Here is a 21,845-nt window from a genome sequence, read left to right as displayed (position 1 = left end):
AGGGAAGAAGAGGGAAAGACGAAAGGATGTGAATTTTAAGGGAGAGGGTAAGGAGTCTTTCCAATCCCGGGAGCGGAAAGACTTACCTTAGGGGGAAGAAAGGACAGGCATACACTCGCGCGCGCCCACACACACACACACACACACACACACACACACACACACACACCCATCCGCATGTACACAGACACAAGCAGACATTTGTAAAGGCAAAGCGTTTAAGCAGAGATGTCAGTCGAGGAGGAAGTACAGAGGCAAAGATGTTGAAAGACAGGTGAGGTATGAGCGGCGGCAACTTGAAATTAGCGGAGGTTGAGGCCTGGCGGATAACGAGAAGAGAGGATATACTGAAGAGCAAGTTCCCATCTCCGTAGTTCTGACAGGTTGGTGTTAGTGGGAAGTATCCAGATAACCCGAATGGTGTAACACTGTGCCAAGATGTGCTGGCCGTGCACCAAGGCATGTTTAGCCACAGGGTGATCCTCATTACCAACAAACACTGTCTGCCTGTGTCCATTCATGTGAATGGACAGTTTGTTGCTGGTCATTCCCACATCGAAAGCTTCACAGTGTAGGCAGGTCAGTTGGTAAATCACGTGGGTGCTTTCACACGTGGCTCTGCCTTTGATCGTGTACACCTTCCGGGTTACAGGACTGGAGGAGGTGGTGGTGGGAGGGTGCATGGGACAGGTTTTACACCGGGGGCGGTTACAAGGGTAGGAGCCAGAGGGTAGGGAAGGTGAATTAGGGATTTCATAGGCATGAACTAAGAGATTACGAAGGTTAGGTGGACTGCAGAAAGACACTCTTGGTGGAGTGGGGAGGATTTCATGAAGGATGGATCTCATTTCAGGGCAGGATTTGAGGAAGCCACATTCAGAGTCTGATCCAGTCTCGGAAAGTATCCTGTCACAAGTGGGGCACTTTTGGGGTTCTTCTGTGGGAGGTTCTGGGTTTGAGGGGATGAGGAAGTGGCTCTGGTTATTTGCTTCTGTACCATGTCGGGAGGGTAGTTGCGGGATGCGAAAGCTGTTGTCAGGTTGTTGGTGTATTGGTTCAGGGATTCCGGACTGGAGGAGATTCGATTGCCACGAAGACCTAGGCTGTAGGGAAGGGACCGTTTGATGTGGAATGGGTGGCAGCTGTCATAATGCAGGTACTGTTTCTTGTTGGTGGGTTTGATGTGGACGGACGTGTGAAGCTGGCCATTGGACAGATGGAGGTCAACGTCAAGGAAAGTGCCGTGGGATTTGGAGTAGGACCACGTGAATCTGATGGAACCAAAGGAGTTGAGGTTGGAGAGGAAATTCTGGAGTTCTTCTTCACTGTGAGTCCAGATCATGAAGATGTCATCAATAAATCTGTACCAAACTATGGGTTGGCAGGCCTGGGTAACCAAGAAGGCTTCCTCTACGCGACCCATGGATAGGTTGGTGTACTAGGGGGCCATCCTGGTACCCATGGCTGTTCCATTTAATTGTTGGTATGTCTGGCCTTCGAAAGTGAAGAACTTGTGGGTCAGGATGAAGCTGGCTAAGGTAATGAGAAAAGAGGTTTAAGGTAGGGTGGCAGGTGATCGGCGTGGAAGGAAGTGTTCCATCGCAGCGAGGCCCTGGACGTGCGGAATATTTGTGTATAAGGAAGTGGCATCAATGGTTACAAGGATGGTTTCTGGGGGTAACAGATTGGGTAAGGATTCCAGGCGTTCGAGAAAGTGGTTGGTGTCTTTGATGATGGATGGGAGACTGCATGTAATGGGTTGAAGGTGTTGATCTACGTAGGCAGAGATACGTTCTATGGGGGCTTGGTAACCAGCTACAATGGGGCGGCTGGGATGATTGGGTTTGTGAATAAAGTCTGAAGGCTGACCGATCCATCATCATTCTTCCGGCGGACAAGGGTTCCACGACCGTGTTACTTGATCGTCGGGAGTATGTGGCTGAGGGACTGCGTCAGCATTCAGACATCACTACATACAAAGTTTGCCAAGGTAATCCCATTCCTGATGTCCAGGCAGAGCTTCAAGGAATCCTCAGAATCTTAGGCCCCCTACAAAACCTTTCACCTGATTCCATCAACCTCCTGACCCCACCGACACCCCGCACGGCTACCTTCTACCTTCTTCCTAAAATTTTTGCCAACGCCAAATCTTTTCCCTTTCCGATCTGGTTTTCATAGCCTCTCTTGGTGGTATGACATATATCTCCTCCTCCAATTTCCCATTCAAATACGCTGTTTTTACATCCATGTGATGAATTGCTAAATTTCGTACTGCTGACAAGGCTAAAAGATATCTCAATGATGCATTCTTGACTACTGGTGAAAAAGTTTCTTTGTAACCCGTCCCCTGTTTTTGTGAATATCCTTTTAATATAAGTCGTGGTTTATATCTTGGTGGTGAATTTTCGGAGCTCTTCATAGTGAATACCCCTTTTTCCTGTAATGGCTTCTTATCTGCTGGCATATTTACCCATTCAAAGGTTTCGTTCTGAGATAAAGATTCCAATTCTCTCTCCATCACTTCTTTCCATTCTTGAGAGTTCGGTCCGCTCATTGCTTCTTCAGCTCTTGCTGGCTCATCATTGAAAGACTGGGCTGCATACATTTCAAAATACGGATATTCTTTCAGTTTTGGTACACGAGAAATACGCCTTACATTGTTGTCTTCATATTGTTTGTCCTCAAACTCATTGTCATAATAAATAGTCTCCATTTGCCTTTGACTGTCCTCTTCCTGTTCTTCACTTTCTCTTTCTTCACATAAAGTTTCATTCTTGGAACCAGGCGCAGTTAACTTAGTAGTCTTACCCTCTTCAGAGTCCTTTCCATTTTCAAAGAATATTTCATTTCTGCTTGTAACAATCCTGTTATTCAATGTACCCATTAATTGGTAGCCCTTTGAATTCTCACAATAGCCTACAAAAATATACTTTCTAGCTTTCGGGACCCATTTTTCTCTTAGGTGTTTTGGAATGTGTGCCATTGCATCACACCCAAAAACCCTTACATTGCTTCGGTCAGGTTTCCTTCCTACTCGTATCTCACAGGGGGTTTTATTCCTTAATACTTTTGTAGGTGATCTATTGTTCAAATATACAGCCGTAGATTCTGCCTCTGCCCAAAAATTTTTTGATAATCCAGCATCAGTTATGCTCCTTGCTTTTTTGACAATGGTCCTATTAGCCCTCTCAGCAACCCCATTTTGAGATGGGCTGTACCTTATGGAAGTTTGATGCCGATCCCCATTTTTGCCAGAAGTGTCTTCTATTTGTGGTTAATATTGCCATGTAGAAGAAGATGCAGTTAGATGAATGACGAACACTAACTTCACTTAACAAAGGTTTATTCAGCATGTGCACATACAAGAGCGTGGTGTGAACTGCCTCCTGCCAAAACACATACAGTATATATAAAGCTACAGAACATTCCAGAGCAATGATACTTGACATTTGTGGATACTTCTAGAATGTACTCAAACGAAATATAGAAATTAAAATTGTTCAGTCCAGGTGAGTTTTGAACACGCAACCCTTCATGCAACAGTTTAGTATCAATCACTACACCTTGGTGCTACTCAGCTTCTTCTGTGACATTGCTCCCTCCTTAAGAGAACAGCATCTCGGTGTTACGTCATCCTAGTCCGGGAATGCGTCGTCGGTCCTGCATACTCCGACTCCCAATGACTGATTCTCGCCCGGGCAGTGATCTTCTTAGAACTTCTTTTGCTGCTACGCTCTTCGTCACCTTTCCACTTGTTGCCTGTCGCTGCTGCATCGAATTTACCCTGGGTTGCAGGATCCTTATAGGGCTTCATTCAAAGGATGGGGCCGTACCTCTGATCTTTCATCGTCTTGTGTCGGGGTCAAAATCTTCAACTTCATAAGTAACATCAAACAACTGTCTTACAACCTTATAAGGTCCAAAGTAGCACCTGAGGAGCTTTTCAGAGAGACCAACCTTCCGAACAGGAGTGAAGATCCAGACGAGGTCACCAGGCTGGTAGACAACAGGGCGGTGGCTCGCATCATATCTTCAGCGATCGTTTTCTTGAGCCTGCAGCGTGCGGAGTCGACCTAACTGCCAAGCTTCCTCAGCTCTGGTTAACACCTGGCCGATGTAGACATCGTCCACGTAATCAGCATGTAACAGAAACACAGTGTCCATCATCTTAGTATCCTCACGCCCATGCATCAGGAAAAATGGCGAAAATCCTGTGGTGTCTTGTTTGGTGGTGTCGTAGGCAAATGTCACGAAAGGTAGCACCTCATCCCAGTTGCTCTGCTCAACACTGACGAACATTGATAGCATGTCAGCCAAGGTCTTCTTAAGGAGTTCAGTCAGCCCGTTAGTTTGAGGATGGTATGCAGTCATCATGTGATGAGTAATGTTGCACCGACGGTTTATCTGTGTCACAAGATGCGATTGAAAAACTTTCCCCCGAGCCATAATTAACGACCTTGGGGCACCGTGTTTTAATACAATGTCTTCCACAATGAATTTGGCTACCTCGGATGCTTCGGCTGTTTTCACAGCTTTTGTAATGGCATAGCATTCCAGATAATGTGTGCAAATAATAATCCATCTATTGCCACTAGCAGACATTGGAAATTGTCCTAGGAGGTCAATCCCAACACGCTGGAAAGGCGTTTCGGCTAGTGGAATTGGTATGAGTCAGCCAGGTGGTTTCTGAGGAACTACCTTTCTCCTCTGGCATTCTCGACAGTGCAACACATAGTGATGGACACTCCTAAATAAACCTGGCCAGAAAAATCTCTTGTGGATTCTATCGTATGTCTTAATAAATCCTAAATGCCCGGCCTCAGGTGTCATGGAATTTCTGTAGAACATGTAAGTGCATGTGTTAAGGAATCACTGGTAGCCACCTCTTTCCAAACAGATCAAAGTTTTTCTTGCAAAGTAATACATTAACTACCTTAAATTGTCCTTTCACATCCTCTGACCGATTTAAGGCAAGCATAATTTGAGATATCTTGGCATCCTCCTCCTGCTCAGCAATGAGATCCTGGAGTTCAGCGAGACAATCACTATCTTCATCAAAGTCTTGATGGTCTTGCAGAGGATTTCTTGAGAGACAGTTGGCATCTTGGTGTTTTCTTCCACTTTTGTACACTATGGTAATGTCATATTTTTGAAGACATAGTGCCCACCTGGCATGTTGTCCTGTTGGATCCTTAATACCTGTCAACCAACAAAGTGAATGATGGTCTGTAACAACTGTGAATGGCCTCCCATAGAGATACTGTCGAAATTTGCACAAGGCCTAGATCACAGCAAGACATTCTCTTTCTGTGGTTGAGTAATTTCTCTCAGCTTTTGTAAGTGTCTAGAAGCATAGGCTATAACCTTCTCTTTTCCACCCGAAATTTGCACCAGAACGGCACCGATCCCATACCACTGGCATCTGTGTGTAGTTCTGTAAGTGCTCTCTTATCACACAGACAAAGTACAGGGTCAATCGTCAGAGCTTTTCTCAGCACATCAAAAGAATCTTGTTGAGCACCACTCCAGATAAATGTACATCAGCTTTTAACAACTCTTAGAGTGGCTTGGCTTTGATACAAATGTCTTTGATAAAACGACAGTAATAAGAACATAATCCGAGGAGGCTTCTCACATCTCTAATACTTTTAGGAATAGGAAATTCCGTTATAGATCTCATCTTTTCTGTGTTTGGCCATACACCTTTGTTTGACACAAGGTGTCCAAGTATTTTGATTTCTTTTGCTCCAAAGACACACTTTCTTGGATTAAATTTCAGTCCGCCTTGTTGGAGACACTTAAGAACGGCCCTTAGTCTTTTTATATGTTCATCAAATGTCTTTGAGAACACTATAATGTCCTCTAAATAACAAAGACACATCGTCCACTTCAGGTGATTATCCATCATCTGTTCAAAAGTTGCTGGTGCATTCCACAAAGCAAACGACATTACCTTAAACTCATACAGGCCCTCAGGGGTGATGAATGCAGTTTTCTCACATCAGCCTCATCTACTTCAGTTTGCCAGTATCTCAAGTACATGTCCATGGTTGAGAAAAACTTAGCCCCCTTCAGACAATCTAGTATATCGTCAATTCGTGGAAGAGGGTAAACGTCCTTTTTAGTTATCTTATTAAGCTTCCTGTAATCAACACAAAAGTGCCAACTGCCATCCTCCTTTCTGAAGAGGACCACGTGTGATGACCATGGGCTCTGCGAAGACTGGATGGTGTCATTCTTCATCATTTTCTCTACCTTGTCACGAATTATTCGACATTCCATTGCTGACACACGGTATGCTCTCTGGCTTATTGGTTGATGGTCTTCAGTGCTAATCCGGTGCTTCACCGTCGATTTGTCTAATTTGCTCTTCACCTGTGGATTGAAGCATTCAGAGAACTCTTGAAGAATGGCGAGTAGCTTCTTCTGTTGTTCCTTAATGAGATCTGGTGATAGTCGAGCTAGAATGTCTTGTTTCGTAGTGGAAGTGCTAATTTTGCCTACAGCCTCGGCATTGGAGGTTTCTATGACGCTCAGCTGTTCTTCAATTACCGGCTCAGCATTTGCTACGCACATGCATCTTGGAAGGATCTGCGGTTCTCGATGACAGTTAACTGTCCACAATTCACCGAATCCATTCTTAAATGAGACGAAAGAGAGTGGGATGACCAAGTTATTCTTCAGTGGTATGCTTCTCTTACATTCTACTACAAGATCCACGGGTTGATGCCCTGTCCACAGTATCTCATCTCATCTAGCATAATCTTCGAGTGACCACAATCTACAATTCCCTGAGAAGCTTTCAAAAAGTCCCATCCAAGAATGACGTCATGACTACACTCTTGTTAAGATGATGAATTGTAATGGCTGTGTATGGCCATTTCTACCCACACTATGGTACATCTCCCTGTAGGTTTTAAATATTTCCCATCAGCCACTTTCAGCAGAGATGTTTTGTTGTTGACAGATATGTTTTTCTGCAGTTGGTGATGGTACTTCTCCAAAATGACTGAATTTGATGCTCCAGAGTCCACAAGAGCTAGGGCTGGTTGGCCATCCATGAGGATATCAACGTAGTTTCCTATCATTTTTTGTAGTGATTGACGGAGGATTTTTCTCTTCGGCGGCATCTTCTCCAAGGAAGGTTGCACCCTTTAGTTTTTCAGGTTGCTAGGTGATCAGCTGGAGCTTCTAAACGGTGATGGAGACGATGGAGACCTTGATCGGCATGTTGGGGATCATCCTCTCCAGCGGCTAGCTTGCGGCGATGGTGACCTACGTCGTCCTGCACCCGCATCTTCTTGTTCATCTTCACCGTCCCGGAGTTGACGTCGGCTAAGATCGGTCTGCTGTCTTCTGGCATGGGTGTCATCAAATATCCGCCGCCTTTCTTGACAATACCGCACTACATGTCCCAGTCGTCCACAGTGGAAACATACTGGTTGATTATCCTGGGTCCTCCAGACGTCAGTCTCCCTTGGTGCCCAAATAGGTTCCTCTTGCTGTATTGTAGGAACGTAACTCTGCCTGGGTCTCAACTTTTTCACTGTTTTAAAGGGAAATTAAGGATGAGAGATTGGGTTCAATGTCTGTTCCGTTCCCTCCCTTATGACTTCTTGAAGCGTCTCGATTTTTTGCTTGCTGTGCAATCAAAGTGCCTTCTGAACTTCCTCTCTCACTATCTGATGAAGAACAGTTGCTTCCTCCATCACAGACATTGAAACAATGTTTGGAAGCCGTTCAAACTTCTTGCGTGTAATTCTTTTTTGATTGATTGTCTCAATGTACTGGCACCATTTTATGAAGTCGTCTCCTGTCGAAACTTCCTTCAGGAGTAGGGCTTGATACACGTCCTCAGCGACACCCTTCATGAGATGTGCAACCTTATCTTCCTCCTTCATTCTATGATCCACTATTTTACTCAGCTCCAAGACATCTTGAATGTAGGATGCTGTTGTTTCTCCTGGACGCTGTGCCCTGCACTTTAATTTATCTTTAGCCTTGCACTTCTGTCATTGTGTGTCGCCAAAATACTTGCGCAGTTCCGCCTAGAATACTTCCCAGCTTGTGAACTTCTCCTCATTGTTCTCATACCATCGCTTGGCAGTGCCCTCCAAGTAGAAAAATACGTTAGCCAAACACACCGTGTCATCCCATTTGTTAAATTTGGCTATACGCTCATATACCTTCAGCCACTCGTGTGGATCTTGGCCATCATCACCAGAGAACCTGGAAGGATATCTCATGTGGTGACACACAGTTGCTGGTATCGTAACGTCTTCTTCTTCTTCTGTCTCCGATCGATTGTGATCTGTTGGATATGGCTCGAACTTGGGTTTCTTGCCACGTAAATGGCGGCTCTATCGTGGCCTGATGGGAGCAACTGTGTCATCGATAATGTGCGCTATCACAAGTTCCAATACCCAGCACCTCCACCAGAATAATGTAACGTAGAAGAAGGTGCAGTTAGATGAGTAACGAACACTAACTTCACTTAACGAAGGTTTATTCAGCACTTGCACATACAAGAGTGCGAAGCGAACTGCCTTCGGCCAGAACACATACAGTGTATATACAGCTACAGAACATTCCAGTACAGTGATTCTTGACATTTGTGGATACTTCTAGAATGTACTCGAACAGAATATAGAAATTAAAATTGTACAGTCCAGGAGAGTTTTGAACTCATGACCCCCTCCGTGCAGCAGTTTAGTATCATACCCACTACACCATGGTGCTACTCAGCTTCTTTTGTGACAATGTATTTCTGTCCTGTTATCAGACCTGATTATCTTAATCTTCTTTCCCGTCCACCTTTCGACCATATTACAATATTCCTGAAAAATGTTGCTCACTTGGTCTTTGGAACTAAGAAAATAAACACGAGTATATCGTGAATAATCATCAGTAAACGTAAGAAAATAATGTCTCCCACCTATGGATTCGCACTCCACCGGGCCACATACATCTATATGCATTAACTGTAAGACATCTGTAGATTTGCTATACTAGTCTTAAAAGGTAGTCTCACTTGTTTTCCTTTTATGCAAATCTCACAATGGTCCCTGGTTACATTTTAATTCTGTATTCCCTTCACCATATCCCTCTTTAGACATAATCTTTCTATTTAGATTTAGGTGTCCAAGTCTGTGGTGCCATAAAAAACTTTCCGCTGAGTATACTATATGACTAACATTTCTGTGTTTACTGTCAATGTATCCAATTTAAAAATACCCCTTTCATTTCTTGCTGTAGTTACAATACACCATTTTCATTGATCACTCTTGCTCCATGCATGTCAAAAATGACTGTATTTCCCTTCTTGACAATTTTCCCTACAGACAGTAGGTTAGTCTCAACATTTTTTACATAATGAACATCAAGTGCTGTAACCATATCAGGTTCACCATTTACACTTACATGTAGGTCTAGTTTCCCAGCCAAATGACACTGAAGCTTGCTGCCATCAACAGTAGATACTCCCATATGAGTCTTATCTTTAACATCATAAAGACGGGATTTGTCTTTAACAATATGCACAGATGCACCTAGTCTAAAATCCTTTCCAGTTGACTATTACCCACATCTCCAAAAGAATAAAAACATGAGAGTGCCTTACCTTTATTATTGGCCCCTCTCTCTAGGCTATCAGCAACATACCTCCTTTGCTGCGTGTCTGACCTCGTGTTTACTTTTTCTCTGCACTGAGATGCAATGTGCACCTTCTTCTGACATCTATAGAACCTCACTGATTTCTTCTTTTTGTTTTTTGAATAAAGAGCAGATGCAGTTTCTTTCTCCAATACATGACAGCTTAAAGTACTCTTTAGATCCTGTAGGATTTTCACTTTAACCCAGTCACCCATGATCGGTATAGCTGAGCTTTCCAGCCCCATAATCATAGGCGCATACCTTTCGGGCAGTCCTGCCAACAATAGTGCCTCTATCCATTCATCAGTGATCTCAAACCGAATGTTTCTCAGTCGGTTCAATGTGGCTATTATTTTGTTGACATATTCGTCTACACTCTTGCATTTGTCCAGATGAGTGGTAATTAACTCACATAATAATCCTACTTTCCTTGTAAGACCTCCATCCTCAAATGCACTTCATAATTTGTCCCAGACTTCTTCCACCGTCGCAGCTTTTTCAACGTGAACATAATTCACTGGGTCAACTAGTAATATCAACTTTGATTTTGCTTTCCTATCCTTACTTGAATAATTCTGATCGATGGATTTCATTGTCCCATCCACCACATCCCATAGGTCGTCTAAACGTAAATACGCTTCTGCTGCAAATTTCCATATTGCATAGATTTCGTGACCCATAAGTCTTTCAGTCTGCGGAATTTGTACTGCACTCATTTTAATGGTAACTTTGATCTTTCTTGATGAAAAGAATAACACCAAAGAATAATACAAAAGAGTTGCGTTCGTCTTGTAAGGATAACTCGTACTTCATGCAGTTGCACTACTTGGAACTTTTCCAATACTTTTCCACTATTATATCATGTACGAGGGCAGTTCAACAAGTAATGCAACACATTTTTTTTCTGAAACAGGGGTTGTTTTATTCAGCATTGAAATACACCAGGTTATTCCCCAATCTTTTAGCTACACAACACTATTTTTCAACGTAATCTCCATTCAATGCTACGGCCTTACGCCACCTTGAAATGAGGGCCTGTATGCCTGCACGGTACCATTCCACTGGTCGATGTCGGAGCCAACGTCGTACTGCATCAATAACTTCTTCATCATCCACGTAGTGCGTCCCACAGATTGCGTCCTTCATTGGGCCAAACATATGGAAATCCGACGGTGCGAGATCGGGGCTGTCGGGTGCATGAGGAAGAACAGCCCACTGAAGTTTTGTGAGCTCCTCTCGGGTGCGAAGACTTGTGTGAGGTCTTGCGTTGTCATGAAGAAGGAGAAGTTCGTTCTGATTTTTGTGCCTACGAACACGCTGAAGTCGTTTCTTCAATTTCTGAAGAGTAGCACAATACACTTCAGAGTTGTGTAGGCCAACTTCTGCAGGAGGAATTAGGACCAGAATACCAGGTCACAAATTTTTTCAAACCAAGTGCTAGTCTGGATCAGGTGACAGAGGATTTAGGTTCACTCTGTAAAGGATTTACCAGGGAAGACACCGTGGTTATTGTGGGAGGGCCGGGGAACAGCATTGACAGAGATCCTGGGTACAGTATAGAGTGTGACCTGGTAAAGATTGCGTCGGCATCGAGACACACCAATGTTGAATTTGTATCTGTCCTGAGACGCCATGACCGGCCTCATTTGAACTCTTCTGTTGGGAGAGTTAATTTGGAGTTGGAACGGCTGCTTGGGTCGGGTGCGGGGGCTCATATTGGTGTGGTTCCTGTTGATTATCTCAGTAGGTGGGACTATACCAGGCACGGCCTACATCTCAACAGGAAAGGGACGGGGAAACTGGCTGGGGTAATAGCAGGAAATTTAAGGGGGGGGGAGGCACTGCCATGAATGGTAAAATACCAGTGGTTACAGGTGTTGGAGCAGCACCTTTTTTAGGATAGGTAAGACAGAAAGATGTCAAGTTCTACGAGAGGTCAGGATTGAAACAAATCTTCAGTTTAGGAAAGAAATTAAACAGCACAATTCTAGCACATTGGATCACCAATCACAGCTATCAGTTATAAATTATCACCAATCACCAGAAATTTTATCTCCACCAAGTTGTATCTCAGTCCTAGGTAATTGCATTGATGACTTAAAGTCACCCAACCCAGTTGACATAATCTGCCTCTCTGAACACCGTGTGACCACTGGTATAGGAACTAGGCCTAAGCACAATGAGAAACTCAGACAGGAGAGTACTGCAAATGTTAGAATAAGGAAAGGTTCTCATAAAAGTATAATTAAAAATAATGTAAGTATATTTCATCAAAATATTGGGAGTTTAAAGAATAAAGTAGATGAGCTTCTGGTTTGTTTAGAAGATTTAGAAGCTAAGAATGAAATAGATATACTATGCCTGTCTGAGCATCACATTGTTACTGATATGGATAAGGTAAATGTAAGTGGATATAAGCTTTCTGCACATGTAATGAGAGAAAATATGGAGAAAGGAGGAGTTGCCATATATGTCAAAAGTTATCATTGTGCAAAAAGTATAGAAACAAAAAAGTTTTGTGTAGAAAAACATATAGAAGCATGTGCCTGTGAGCTTAAATTAAATAAAGGCACATTTATAATTGTAACTGTATATAGGTCCCCATCAGGAAATTTTCATCTATTTCTGAAAAATTTGGACTCCTTGTTGTGCTATCTGTCAGACAGGGGGAAGCAAATTATTATTTGTGGGGACTTCAATGTAGATTCTCTGAAAGAGGGTAATAGGAAAAATGACCTTGAACTATTACTCGGTTCTTTCAATTTGACACCCGTTATTGATTTTCCTACTCGGGTGGTAAAGGATAGCAGCTCACTGATAGATAACTTCTTTATAGACCAAGATAAGTTTAACCAGATAAATGCTCAGCCTGTTGAGAATGGTCTTTCTGATCATGGTGCACAGCTAGTTACAATATATGACATAGCTCCATTCAGCAATACTAAACAGTCCTCCAAAGTAGTACGTCCAGTCAACGATTTAACAATTGCAAATTTCAGGGAAAGCCTACAGCAGTTAGACTGGGATGAGGTGTACCGTGAACCTGATGCCAATTTAAAATATAATTTATTTCATGACATTTTTGTAAATGCATTTGAAAACTGCTTCCCCAAGAAAATAGTTAAATATACTCGTAAGAAACCTTGTAACAAACCATGGCTTACTAAGGGTATAAAAATATCTTGTAACCGGAAAAGGGAAATGTATCTGACAGCAAGAAAGAGTAGTGACCCAGAAACTATCAAAAATTATAAAAACTACTGTGTTATATTAAAAAATCCAGGAGTATGTGTATCATGTCTGAAATCAGCAACTCTGATAATAAAATTAAAACAATTTGGAATATTATTAAAAGAGAAACAGGTCAACCAAGAGCAGAGGAAGACAGTATTACCATCAAATTGAATGAAAACTTTACGAACAAAAAGTCAGAAGTTGAAAATATTTTTAATAATCATTTTCTAAATGTTGTGGATATAGTAGGATCCAGGTGTTCATTAGAAGATGCTAGGCTGTTAATGGAAGAGGCCATACCTATGCAATTTGATACAATTGAAATCTCACCCACTTCTCCCTCTGAAATTAGGAAAATAATAAACTTGCTTAAAAGCAAAAACTCACATGGAATTGATGGCATTTCCAGCAAAATACTAAAAGCTTGTTCTCAACAGATAAGTAAGATTCTCAGCCACCTGTGTAATAGCTCTCTGGAACAGGGCATTTTCCCCGATAGACTGAAATATGCTATTGTTATACCTTTGCATAAAAAGGGGGATAGATCTGATGTCAACAATTACCGTCCAATCTCCCTTCTAACAGCTTTATCCAAAATTTTTGAGAAAGTATTGTATTCAAGAGTAGCTTCACATATCTGTAAAAATGAAGTACTAACAAAATGTCAGTTTGGTTTCCAGAAAGGTTTTTCAACAGAAAATGCCATATATGCTTTCACCAGTCAAATTTTGAATGATCTGAATAACCGAACACCACCCATTGGGATTTTTTGTGATCTCTCAAAGGCTTTTGATTGTGTAAATCATGAAATTCTGCTAGACAAGCTCAAGTATTGTGGCATGAGTGGGACAGTGCACAAATTGTTTAATTCGTACCTAACTGGAAGAGTGCAGAAAGTTGAAATAAGTAGTTCTCGTAACATGCAAAGATCAGCACATTCCTCAAACTGGGGAACTATCAAGAATGGGGTTCCACAAGGGTCAGTCTTGGGTCCTTTGTTGTTCTTATTATATATTAAGGACTTGCCATTCTATATTCATGAAGAGGCAAAGTTAGTTCTCTTTGCTGATGATACAAGTATAGTAATCACACCTGACAAACAAGAATTAACTGATGAAATTGTCAATACTGTCTTTCAGAAAATTACTAAGTGGTTCCTTGTAAATGGACTCTCACTGAATTTTGATAAGACACAGTACATACAGTTCCGTACAGTGAATTGTATGACGCCATTAATAAATATAGACCTTAATCAGAAGCATATAGCTAAGGTAGAATATTGCAAATTTTTAGGTGTGTCCATTGATGAGAGATTAAATTGGAAGAAACACATTGATGATCTGCTGAAACGTTTGAGTTCTGCTACTTATGCAATAAGGGTCATTGCAAATTTTGGTGATAAACATCTTAGTAAATTAGCTTACTACGCCTATTTTCACTCATTGCTTTCATATGGCATCATATTTTGGGGTAATTCATCACTGAGGAATAAAGTATTTATTGCACAAAAGCGTGTAATCAGAATAATAGCTGGAGTCCACCCAAGATCATCCTGCAGACATTTATTTAAGGATCTAGGGATATTCAAGTAGCTTCTCAGTATATATACTCTCTTATGAAATTTGTTATTAACAACCAAACCCAATTCAAAAGTAATAGCAGTGTGCATAACTACAATACTAGGAGAAAGGATGATCTTCACTATTCAAGATTAAATCTAACTTTGGCACAGAAAGGGGTGAATTATACTGGCACTAAAGTCTTTGGTCACTTACCAAATAGTATCAAAAGTCTGACAGATAACCAACAAGTATTTAAGAAGAAATTAAAAGAATTTCTGAATGACAACTCCTTCTACTCCATAGAGGAATTTTTAGATATAAATTAAGAAAAAAAAAAAAACAAAAAAAAATATTAAAAAAAATAAAAATAAAAAATAAAGAAAAACAAAAAAACACGATAAAATAAAGTTGTTATATTAACTTAAGTATGTTGTTAAATTAACCTAATTATGTCATGTATTGGAAAATTCGACTCGTTCCACATCATTACGAAATATCGTATTCATGATCCATGGAACTAGTATTAATCTAATCTAATCTAATCTAATCTAATCTAATCTGACCATGGGGAAGGACATCGAACAGAATAACCCCTTCAGTGTCCCAGAAGACTGTAACCATGACTTTACCGGCTGAGGGTATGGCTTTAAACTTTTTCTTGGTAGGGGAGTGGGTGTGGCGCCACTCCATTGATTGCCGTTTTGTTTCAGGTTCGAAGTGATGAACCCATGTTTCATCGCCTGTAACAATCTTTGACAAGAAATTGTCACCCTCAGCCAAATGACGAGCAAGCAGTTCCGCACAGATGGTTCTCCTTTGCTCTTTATGGTGTTCGGTTAGACAACGAGGGACCCAGCGGGAACAAACCTTTGAATATCCCAACTGGTGAACAATTGTGACAGCACTACCAACAGAGATGTCAAGTTGAGCACTGAGTTGTTTGATGGTGATCCGTCGATCATCTCGAACGAGTGTGTTCGCACGCTCCGCCATTGCAGGAGTCACAGCTGTGCACGGCCGGCCCGCACGCGGGAGATCAGACAGTCTTGCTTGACCTTGCGGCGATGATGACACACGCTTTGCCCAACGACTCACCGTGCTTTTGTCCACTGCCAGATCACCGTAGACATTCTGCAAGCACCTATGAATATCTGAGATGCCCTGGTTTTCCGCCAAAAGAAACTCGATCACTGCCCGTTGTTTGCAACGCACATCCGTTACAGACGCCATTTTAACAGCTCCGTACAGCGCTGCCACCTGTCGGAAGTCAATGAAACTATACGAGACGAAGCGGGAATGTTTGAAAATATTCCACAAGAAATTTCCGGTTTTTTCAACCAAAATTGGCCGAGAAAAAAAAATGTGTTCCATTACTTATTGAACTGCCCTCGTATATACGTATTCCAAATGCATCACTGGGCCCATAACCTGTTAGTCGACACAGGTGAATAAGTAATAGTGAGTAAAACACATTTAGTGGCAGTAACTATATTTGCACTTCCAGGTAAAATGCATTGAATACAACAACCAAGAAGCAATTAATTACATACATAAAACTCAGAGTGTACGGTAGCACCAGAGAGGTCTATTATATTCCATATGATGCGCTTTGCTGCCGTTTCACATGAAATATATTTTTCACACAATTCCAACAGTATTAACAGTTGCTTTAAGAGATTTGAGGGAATGCTAGTGCACCTAAATGAACAAAATCAAATCATATTTAAACAGATATCTTCCTCAGTTTAATGCTTCAAAGTTTCACATGAATAATTAATTAACCTTTAGTTTTCATGTAAAGATTATAAAAGAAAAGTTGGTCAGTTGAATGTACAGATACCAAGTGTGGTTCATCATGTAACATCCTGTGATTTGGTATACACCTTGGGTTGTAGGTTGTGGTCACAGACTGATCTGTAGCCAAATTTATAGTTTGGTCAGAAGGTGACAGTCTCTGGACTGAAGACCACAACAACAACAACAACAACAACAACATGGATTGTGGTAGCTATGCAGAGATGGAGATGCTTGCACGGGGTAGACTGGCATGAATTTATCACAAGACTTTCCATTGAAAATACTGGGTGGCTATAATTAAAGTTCAGCTAATCAAGGAGGTCCAGGGTTAGCTGTAATCATATGGCAACATAACTTGGTAGATATGCTAATGCATTAATGCGGGATCAATTTACACTGGAAAAAAACATTAGTTCGGACTGTGGTCATTAGGTGCTGTACACTGTTTGTATGATGTATGACTTCCACAATGCCACATGAGTGTACAGTAAGGGTATCGAGAGAAGAGACCATGCTCTTTAGTGAGACCTTTATGTGAACAGCAGCAATTACAGTGATGCATTGAGAGAGTATCACTGACTGACAGGTCTGAGGAGAAGCCCGTTGCCATTAACTGGGTTAAAGAATATGATGATGATATTTGAAAACATAGGTGAGTTTGTTGTGGCACCTGGAAGAGGAAGGCGTCCTACCCCAGTGGAAGTTATTGACAAGGCTTTGGTTGCTGTAACTGACCATGCAACAAGTCCCTGGATAGTGCTGCTTTTGTTGTCTGTTTCTCACAGGTAGCCATACAAGATCCAGATGGTGCAGCACATGAAACTTCATGATCCACATCAACTTTCTGAATTTGCTCTTTGGTTTTTAGCATGATTCGAAGTTGATAACATGTGGCAGGGCAAAATTCTTTGGAGCGACGAGGCACATTTCACACTCCAGGGTGCAGTGAATACACAAAACTGCCAAATTTGGGGTACTGTTAAATTGCATGTTGTGCTCAAGGAGCGGTTATACTCATTGTGTGTGACTGTGTGGTATGAATTCACAAGCACCTTCATTTTTTGTCTGTTCGTCTTTAGCATGTGATTCCTATGTTGTACAGCATGTGATTTCTATGTTGGAACAGGTTAGCTGTGTGGAAACTGCTGTTTTCATGCAGTGGGGGGGATGGCGGCAACACCTCTTGTTGCCCTTTCATGGAGCTTAATGTAATCTTCCACAAGTGTGTTATCTCCAGAGTTTTTCTAGTTACATGGTCTGCATGATTACCTGATCCAAATGCATGCGACTTTTGGCTCTGAGAATATCTGAAAGAACCTGTTTACCAGGAACATGTTCAGTCTCTAACTGATCTGAAGGCCAGTATACACAAACACATTGCTCAGATTCCACCACAGTTCCTCAGGAAACTGTTGATTATGTAATTTTGTGGATGTAGCGTCTTGTTGACGTCTCTGGCACTCATGCTGAACAAATTGTGAATGTGGTGGTTAAGAATAAACTCAAAATTATGCCTTTCTCATTTGTTTGACCTTTCCTAATCCATTACGTGTGGAAACATTTCTGTACGCCTTCCTTGCATTCACACTGCCAGATTTGCACCTGGTGGCTAAAACTAGAACTAATTTTTATTCCTGTGTAAATCAGTTCCTCATTATTGCATTAGAAAATCTACCCAGTTTGCTGCCATACAGTAATTGCAGCCCACACTGGACCTCTGTAAGTAGCTGTACTTTAATTGTAACCACCTGGTATTATGAGTTCTATTCTTTGCTACTTGCATTTCAGTTCTGTAGCTTTTTGCTCTAAATCTGTGTTTCATAATGAGATAACCAAGTTTGGTAATGGTGTCTCTTAGTACATTCAAATAAGTCTACCATTTAATTTAGAATTTATGATTATGCCAAAGAGGAGATTAAAATTTTACCTTGAATGTGAAAATTGAGTACAAGTTCTAAGGCATAGATACAGAAGTGAGCTGATCCATAAGTAGTGACAAAGTTAATCTAAGAGGCCAATTATAGACTAAAAATCTTGGTCTTCTTCAAGGATGAGGCCTTTCCATCTGCTGTAAAATTCAGACTGCATGTTTTGTTGATCCTTCCATTTGGTCTTCAGACAACAACCTCTGCAAAAGCCCCTAGGCTGTTACTTATATCCTGTCTCTTCATTCGTGTGTACTATCTGTTGTAAGACACTATTGATTTGCTGTACTGGAAACATGACTAAACCTTTTATTATCATCATCATAATCGGTGCACTAGAAGCTTGTGTGTGTGTGTGTGTGTGTGTGTGTGTGTGTGTGTGTGTGTGTGAAAGAGAGAGATGGAGAGAGAGAGAGAGAGAGAGAGAGAGAGAGATTGATTCTTAATCTTAAGTTTCTTATGTGTGACTTGTAGTTCATGTAATACCACCACCACCACCAACAACAACAACAACACACACACACACACACACACACACACACACACACACACTGAAGGGCCAAAGAGACTGGTACACCTACCTAATACCGTGTAGGACACCCACAAGCGCGCAGAAGTGCTGCAATACAATGTGGCATGGACTCAGCTATTATCTGAAGTAGTGCTGGAGGGAATTGGCATTATGAAACCTGCAGGGCTGTCCATAAATCTGTAAGAGTATGAGGGGGTGGAGATCTCTTCTGAGCATCACCTTGCAAGGCATCCCAGATATGTTCAATAATGTTCGTGTCTGGGCAGTTTGGTGGCCAACGGAAGTGTTTAAACTCAGAAGACTGTTCCTGGTGCCACTCTGTATCAATTCTAGATATGTGGTGTGTTGCACTGTCCTGCTGGAATTGCTCAAGTCCGTCAGAATGCTCAGTGGACATGAATGGATCCAGGCGATCAGACAGGATGCTTATGTATGTGTCACTGACAGTCATATCTAGAGTTATCAGGGGGTCCCATGTCAGTCCAACTGCACATGCCCCACACCATCACAGAGCCTTTACCAGCTTGAATAGTCCTCTGCTGACACGCAGGGTCCATGGATTCATGAGGTTGTCTCCATACCTGCACATGTCCATCCACTCAATACAATTTGATAGGACAATCATCTGACAAGGCAACATGTTTCCAGCCATCAGCAGTCCAATGCTGGTGTTTATGGGCTCAGGTGAAGTGTAAAGCTTCATGTAGTGCAGTCATGAAGTGGGCCTTTGGCTCCGAAAGCCCATATTGATGATGTTTCATTGAGTGGTTCGCACACTGACACTTGTTGATGGCCTAACATTGAAATCTGCAGCAATTTGCAGAAGGGTTGCACTTGTCATGTTGAACAATTCACTTTAGCTGTTGTAGGTCCCATTCTTGCATGATCTTTTTCTGGCCATATTGACGTCAGAAATTTGATGTTTTACTGGATTCCTGATATTCACAATACACTCGTGAAAGGGCTGTTTGGGAAAATCCCCACCTCATCACTACCTCGAAGATGCTGTGTCCCATCACTCATGCATGGACTATAACACCACATTCAAGCTCATTTAAATCTTGCTAACCTGCCATTGTACCAGCAGTAACCAATCTAACAACTGCACCAGACACTTGTCGTCTTATATAGACGTTGCTGATCACAGTGCTGTACTCTGCCCATGTACTTATCTCTGTATTTGAATATGCATTCCTATACCAGTTTCTTTTGGTGCTTCAGTATATATATAGTAGGTGTAATTTTATGATGAATTATTATTATTTAAGGTTATTTCCTTTGCAATAGAACAATCCAAAACAAACAAATCTGTGTTTTTTTCCAGGAAAACATGTTCAGATCCCGCAATCATCTAGTAGCAAACCAATTTGTGGTATCATTGGTATAATCCGTCTAATAGCAGGCCCTTACCTGATTGTAGTGACACGGAAATGGAAAGTTGGTACTATCAATAACCAAGACATATGGCGTATTGATGAATGTGAAGTCATTCCATTTTCACGCACTCTTCTGCATTTGACTGAAAAACAGGTAAACAGACAAAATTCGCAGTTATTATAAAACTCTTTAAATAGAGTTGAATATTTTTTCTTTAATTACACTAGAAAAAATGATTAATAAGTCACAGTATTTGGTTGCTTTTTTCCAGATTTCACCATGTTTAGTCTTTTATTTGGCTTGTATGTTGGTGTTTTCTACTGGAGTGTTTAGTGATGTGGCAAATTGTTTCAGACAGCAGAGAATCAGCAATATGTCTCGATGGTGGATCATGTTCTCAAAACACCACATCTGTACTTCTCATACTCATATGACCTTACACACACACTCCAAAGGTTACACAACACAACACCAGAGTTTCTTCAGGTAAGTTTTAATAATATGCGTACATATCTTTAAAAATGGCAAAATGAACAGAAACATCAGGTTTCACTGTCTACTTCAGTACTACATTTATTTAATTCATTAATTAAGATTAATAATGTGAAACTTTTTTTCTAGTTAAGATAGATGTTACTTCCTACAACATACATTTTATGTAATCAACATATTGTAGTATTGACAGTCTTCCTTCCATGTGTGGGGCAGGGGCACTGTATACCCTCCACCACACACTGTACAGTTTCATGCAGATTGAACTAGTACAGTATACTCATTCGGACTACTTTATCCCCTGTAAATTCTGCTATCACTGAGGTCCAGCTATCACTGAGGTCCTGACTTTGCTGTCAGCTGACCGTAGTTCTCAGTGATTTGAAAAATTATCCAGTATGTATTCTGTAATTATTATATTATGTATTTTATTGCATATTTTTGTGTTCTTTCCTTCAGATTTGTAAATGAGAGAAACGTCTGTCACTTCCCTTAAAAGTATCAAGAAAAGTTGTGTTAATAAAAGTGAAACTGCTGCAAATATACTGAGTTTCCATATATAATTTTGTGTACTTTTTCCTAGACTTTCATTTCAACATTAATTCGAGTGTGATATGATTCATTTTACAAAATTATGTATATCTTAGTTGCTCCTATTTGTTGTTGTGCCAACTGTGAGTTTGTTGTTTGTTTAGCTTTAGACCTAGGTGGATATGTGAGAACTGGTTTAAATTTCTGCAGGATTGTGCTTTGTATACTTGGGGATCTTAATGGTGTTTCTCTCATTGTCTAGCCATATGATATTTCTTCTCATCCCATCTAGTAGTCTCCCTTGACCTGGGATTTTGGGTGACATTTCCGAAGTCTCTCTATTTCCTAAGCCTCACCAGCCATTTTGCTTCACCCCTATTTCTTCTCTTTCAACCCTTCTGCCAGGAGGAGGAGCCACTGGCTCTGAAAGCTTGCAGATTTAAATATCCCTGTCTGTGTGTTGTACTGCCACTGCTTGGTGAGTAGATTTTTTTATCTGTGTAATTACATCACATGGTATGTTGTCTTATTTAGAGGTTGTGTGGGAATTAACCTCCTATTTACATTTGTTTATAACTTTATAAATAAGAAACCAATTTTCTTGAAACAAAATCATTTTGTTCCATACAAGTTGTTACGCATTGCTAAAATTCCACTCAAATGTGACCATTACCAATCAGTTTCTGCAAGTGATTGGGGATGTCTGCAATGGACTTTTGCAGGTAATACAGATGAATTTCTCCC

At 41.2% G+C, this 21,845-nt stretch overlaps 1 protein-coding gene across 1 annotated transcript in view; it reads left to right on the top strand.

Moving 5' to 3' along the window:
- LOC126194924 (phosphatidylinositol-3-phosphatase SAC1) overlaps positions 1-21,845 on the top strand; it is a 97,662-nt gene that overhangs the window by 4,802 nt on the left and 71,015 nt on the right. The window contains exons 3-4 of the mRNA XM_049933303.1: positions 20,026-20,231; positions 20,433-20,564. Of these exons, the coding sequence (XP_049789260.1) occupies positions 20,026-20,231; positions 20,433-20,564 (338 nt within the window). The remainder of the gene's footprint in view (positions 1-20,025; positions 20,232-20,432; positions 20,565-21,845) is intronic.

The sequence above is a fragment of the Schistocerca nitens genome, chromosome 7 (genome assembly GCF_023898315.1).
Source record: "Schistocerca nitens isolate TAMUIC-IGC-003100 chromosome 7, iqSchNite1.1, whole genome shotgun sequence".
Classification (NCBI taxonomy): Eukaryota; Metazoa; Arthropoda; class Insecta; order Orthoptera; family Acrididae; genus Schistocerca; species Schistocerca nitens.
The sequence above is the reverse complement of the archived record's forward strand: the minus strand, read 5'-3'. Positions and strand labels throughout refer to the sequence as shown.